General features: G+C 33.7%; 1 protein-coding gene across 1 annotated transcript in view; it reads right to left on the bottom strand.

Annotated features, from left to right (window-relative positions):
• The window catches only part of LOC106472276 (cadherin-86C-like), a gene marked incomplete at its 3' end in the record, with an annotated part of 32797 nt that overhangs the window by 3673 nt on the left and 23017 nt on the right, over positions 1–6107 (bottom strand). The window contains exons 14-16 of the mRNA XM_022400874.1: positions 4736–5032; positions 1599–1847; positions 482–561 (exon numbers count right to left, since the gene is read on the bottom strand). Coding sequence (XP_022256582.1) covers positions 482–561; positions 1599–1847; positions 4736–5032 — 626 coding nt within the window. The remainder of the gene's footprint in view (positions 1–481; positions 562–1598; positions 1848–4735; positions 5033–6107) is intronic.

The raw sequence follows: 6107 nt of genomic DNA on the forward strand, positions 1-6107 counted from the left end.
AGTGCCTGTATCATAACAATATTTTTAGTATTTAACTGCAAGGTACTATAATAATTATTTTTAGTATTTGACTGAAAGTGCCTGTATCATAACAATATTTTTAGTATTTAACTGAAAGTGCCTGTATCATAACCATATTTTTAGTATTTAACTGCAAGGTACTATAATAATTATTTTTAGTACTTAACTGAAAGTGCCTGTATCATAACAATATTTTTAGTATTTAACTGCAAGGTACTATAATAATTATTTTAAGTACTTATCTGTGCCTGCATGGTAACAAACTATTGTAATTTGAAATGTTTGAAGCTAAGTTTAATTTTCTGTCACAAAACAAAACTAGAAATAATTATATTTTAAGGTTAAAAAAAGCACGTAATATTTCATCTGCATATTTATATTAAGATTTTGTATCTGTAAAAATAGTAATGTTTCTTTCGTTTGTTATGTTTTATTATTCAACAAAAAACAAAAAAATTACGTTTCAATCTCGTCTTTTCTGTCGAGGACGCCCTCTACAGGCAGTGGAATAATGAAGCTGATGGTTCGGTTGAGATATTCCTACATGCCACAGAGAATATAACAGATGGTGAAGAATATAATTATATTGGCAGAAACGAAGTCTGTAGTGCTATTTGATAAATGCTATCAATTTTCTAGTTTAACTAAGTAAAAACAATAAAGCAGACGATGGTTATTGTCTATAGGTACCGCATTTAGTTTCCAAACTTTGTGTTTTTTTTAACCCAATAATTTATATTAGTATATCTATAGCTTTAAATAAATACAGATGTTATGGTGTTAGACATGTCTTTCTCTACAAATTACTTACTGAATTTTAAGTGTACACTGGAGGGATTCACAAATTTTGATAATAAAGTTAGAAAACAAAAACGACCTTTAAATTCCAGGTAATTATAATAAAACTTTTATTTTAACCCACGTTTCGCCTTTGAGGCTTCTTCAGGGATAGTGCATAAAACTTTTTTGATATTACTGTGTTATGTATTAGCCCTGAAGAAGTTGTAAAGGCGAAACGTCGGTTAAAATAAAATTTTTATATAATTACTTGGAGTGTAAAAGTCGTTTTTTTCTAACTTTATATTCTGAATTACTAGGGGGGAAACCAGCTTTAATGAGAATAACAACATGCTGTCATTTTGCTTTATTACTATAATAATAAGGTATATTGTTGCCCGATTGAAAGCAATAAGTATATTGTTCAAAGAAATTATATATTTTATTTTACTTCTTCCACTTTCTGTCTGTTTTTTTTGGCCTTGTTCATTCGACACGACAAGGTAGGTTTATACACGAATATAAAAATTTTCACTTTTTTATATTCAAAAGAACACACGTGAAATTTTACCTGAGATTAGTAAACTTGTAAAAAAAAACAACAACGAACAAAGCTAATAAAACGGATAAGTTCATCTTTGAACATTAATTTGTTTAGAATTCAATAAGTATAACGCACTTGAAATATTACTATCATAGGTATTTGGAATTATACCGATTGACACCTAAAACAGAAAGCAAGAAGAAATCTAATTGGCTGAAACTGAAATATAACTCAAGACAACAAGATTGTTACTAGCCTGGTTGTGCACTCGAATTTCCACAGTGGAGGACTGCACGGGCACGCCATGATCGTGAGCTCTGACGTTTAATGTTATGGGAGGTAGTTTGTCGTTATTTAAGTCTCCCTGGCGGTTTACTTCAACCAAAGGTTCTTTCAGCGTTATTTCTCCTGAGATGGGATTTATACGAAATTTGTCTTGATAGTTACCGCTAACTATTTCGTAAGTCACTTTACTGTTAGGACCTGTCTCGTCCGCATCAAAAGCCTGTCCAGTGTTCCAAAAAAAAAAAAAACAACTCAGAAGCAATTAAATTATATATAATAAAATCTATAGTGTAAATAAAAACTCTATGTTGTTATCTGTAACGAGGAAAATAATGCGCCTTTTCAAAGAGGGTCCCGCTCAAATCAGTAATAACTTATAACTTTATGAAATATTGAACAAATCAGTTATTATAATATGAAAACATGAGTTATATACGTGGTCGAGTACATTATATCAAGACGATTTTGGAGTCTCACTACTTCGTTACAATCTTGCATCTTGAAAATATCCATGTAGCGTAGTTACCATTGCAAAAGGTTCTGTCAATCCTCCTTGCAGGATTTTAATAATCCATCGAGTGTACGAAGACGGTGGTTTTTCAGCGTCTGTTTTCGTATGGAATAGCATAAATACCTGTTTTATTATCCAGCTGCTCGAGATATGTGATGGTCGAACGGGAGATATGACTGAAAGTCTTATCTTGGAGAACCCATAAACTGTTGGCCTCGTTTCTGTACAAAGTCAGTATTTCTGTGTGCTACAGAGGATCTACAACATTGGTCTGATAGTATTCAAAGTTGGCTTTATATATACTCTCCTAATCCTTAACTTGTTCTGGTGCAGTCCAGCGATCTTTGATCATGAATACCTTCAAATTAGTTCCGTGACATGCCGTGTACCACTTTTGGAAAATTTTTTCACTCATTGACTGGTTGAAAATGGCACAAGACTTATTACAGTTATTAACATATATACATACACTTCATTGACTGTCACCACATACTGCAATCTTTCCTTAGCCTGGTACCATAAATTCAGTTTTCTACGGTTGGTTTTCCTTTCCTGGGCCAACATTATGGAGATTTATAGCGTTAGAAATTAGGTTTCGATACCTACAGTGAGCAGAGCACAGATAGCCCATCGAATATTCATTGTAATTAATGGCATTGGAAATGGATCAACATGGGGCACCAGGACCATCCATAAAGAGACCTGCAACAAGTTGTACTCCAACAATGGTAAGCAAAGTGCAGTGTCATGCAACAAGTTAGAATTCATGAACACAAAATTCAGTGGCAAAAGCTGTCCACGTGTCTGAGGCAACAGTAAGAAACATAATCCAGTCATATCAACACAAGCTGCTTCCACGACATATACAGGAAAAGATTTGTTTGTTTGTTTATTGTTAAGCTCAAAGCTACATAAGTTTTGAAAACTCTAACTCCCCGATCTCAACACATCTTTAGGGTTTGAGTGTATGAATATTTTGCGTCGGAAAAGGCTGTTACATACCTTTTCCAAGAGCAAGATCAATTTTCGGTGGCATCACACTACCTACAAAACGTTTAACAATATCAAAATGTAGCTTACATAAATACCGTTACAACCAGACTTTATATCGGCTGTGATTGTCAAGTGACTTGTTAATATGCATATTAAAAATCGTTTGAATATCATGTACTCAACCCTCTGTACATATAAATAAATATTATAAGGTTATTTCTATGGACAAAAGGCATAAAACATTTTCAAGCACTGTAAGAACAATTGGTTAAAATTATTACAATTTGTTTAGCTTTAAATCATCTAAAGTATGACAAGACATTTATTACTTAGGAATTTTAAAAACATTAACTATTTATTTTATTAGAACTCTCCAACATTTTTAGAACACTCCGTTTATTTTCCTATTCAAAATACGTTGTTTATGTGCAGTGCCAGATGACTGTTGGGCCCTAAAATTCTGAGAAGTACTCAAATTATGGTTAACTTGCAAAACAATTGGTAAGAGCAAGGATTTTTCAGAATTTCAAGGGCACATAAGAGCAGGTGTCTATCTAACACGAACTTCGTTAATAACTTTCGGTTCCTTAACCACTTGTTCAAAAACATCTATGAACAATGACAATGGAAAGATAATCCCAGTGCTCTAGCCATTAGGAACAAAACTGTTGACACCAACCAAGGTAAAAGATGTTATACAGGTTTGTAAAGTGCAAAGGACATCGCCTTGTATTCCAGCTATACAAAACAAAAGCTAAGGTCCCGTATGAAAACTGCTTACATCAATTGTAAAACATGACTGACTTCAATGATGCTTAGAACGCCATCTGTGCTCAGTAAATGATTGGAAGTTGTCTAACGGGTCACATTTCATCCATTTCTGTACTGACTGTAGAGTAATAATGATATGGAGAAAACCCACTTGACTCATCTTGTGTTGTTCCATCAGCAGAACGTGATGGTTTGGAAAACATAACCGTACCAGGAGTTTGGGTCCTATGATAACTTCCGAAGGAAGAATAACACCCATATTGAATCAGATCATCATGTTTGCGTCAGAAAGCTGGGTTTCCATCTTTATAGACAAACACTCTTTTACCATAATCGTATTATCTGACATTAGTGCAAAAAAAGCATGACAGTGACTTCAGTTATCTTCCTTGGCCAACACAGCACATGTGATTTACTATTGTTGGGATGAACCTTAAAGCATCATTTGTCTGTATAATTATCCACCGACATATTATGAACCAACTGCAGACCATTCACCTCGACCAATTGGCTTAAAAAATGCACAAAACAGCTTTCAGCATTTTCTGAGAACTATGCCAAATCAATGGCTCCCGCCTGATTATATTTTGTGGTGACTCCAACCTAATATATGCTTAATCATACTTCGTGGCAACCACCCCCTGATATCTGCTTGATCATATTTCGTGGTGTAGCCACGAAATATGATAAAGCATATATCAGGTTGGAGTTGCCACGAAATATAATAAAGCAGATATAAGATGGGGTCCTTAATAAAGAGGGCAGTTGGCATATATACTTATATTTCTGGTGGTTCTTAGGTGTTTGATTATAAAATGACAGTAGTGTTTCACCTTTACTATTAGCCTCTGGTTAAAAGTCTTCATATCTGTGTTTAAAACTGCATCATAACGAGGCTGCAAAAATGTTGGCACGTTATCGTTGGCGTCCACCAGATGGAGCAGCAGTTCCACAACGTTCTTATTACCCCTGCCTAGGTTGTCTCGAGTTTCCACAATCAACGTATACTCTGGCACCCTTTCTCTATCCATTCCTTCGAGAGTTCGCAAAGTGATGACTCCAGTCTCTGAGTTTAAGATTAAGCTATTTGGACAGAGATAAAATATATAAGTCTTACTCAGAATAAAAGTCTATATTTTACAGAAAAATAATTCTTGATATTTGGAGAAGTTTTTCCTGCATAGGTGAACGTATGAAGGCGTAAAATAGGTTAATAAATGATAATACTGTGCTTAAGTACTTTAAATGCGCGAGTTTTAAACTATAGATAATATTCATTACAGAATGTATTTAAATATGTTTTAATATTTTCGAAAGGAATTAGAATTTTCGACCTGAACGACTCCTAATACGCAGTTAGGCTAAGCGGCCTGGTCAAAAACTCTTAGAGTTCAGGTATAGCTCTCCCTAATTTTCACCTTTGGGTCAAAGGTGAAGAGGACAGACATCAAGCAGCACAAGGGCTTTGTCTGGTTCTCTGAATCAATAAGAAAAAAGACTAACTAACAATTTTATAACAAGCTTATACGTGGAAGTGTGAACACGGTAATTATTATTTAATATTTTAAAGTATTATCAGGAGCACTACGTCTAGAACCTTGGACTTTTTGTTCCACAGTCGCTCATGCTAATTACTATGCTACACTCGCTCCAAATATATTTGAAATGTCCAGCACTTGGTACTCATTTATCTGGTTTCTCACGTGTAACTGGGCAAACAGGCGGATTTTTTAAGAAAAGGACACAGGTGCCATTTATCCTATGGTGACGATAGCAGTCTATAAATTTTCAAGATAACTTTAAGTAATCGGTGGATTAAAATAATTGAACAGACCTTTTTAACAACGTATTTAAATATCAGTGGATTAAAATAATTGAACAGACCTTCTTAACAACACATTTAAATATCGGTGGATTAAAATAATTGAACAGACCTTTTTAACAACATATTTAAATATCAGTAGATTAGAATAATTGAACAGACCTTCTTAACAGCATATTTAAATATCAGTGGATTAAAATAATTGAACAGACCTTTTTAACAACGTATTTAAATATCAGTAGGTTAAAATAGTTGAACAGACCTTCTTAACAACGTATTTAAATATCAGTAGATTAAAATAATTGAACAGACCTTCTTAACAACGTATTTAAATATCAGTAGATTAAAATAATTGAACAGACCTTCTTAACAACGTATTTAAA

Source organism: Limulus polyphemus, unplaced genomic scaffold (assembly GCF_000517525.1).
Source record: "Limulus polyphemus unplaced genomic scaffold, Limulus_polyphemus-2.1.2 Scaffold5211, whole genome shotgun sequence".
NCBI lineage: Eukaryota > Metazoa > Arthropoda > Merostomata > Xiphosura > Limulidae > Limulus > Limulus polyphemus.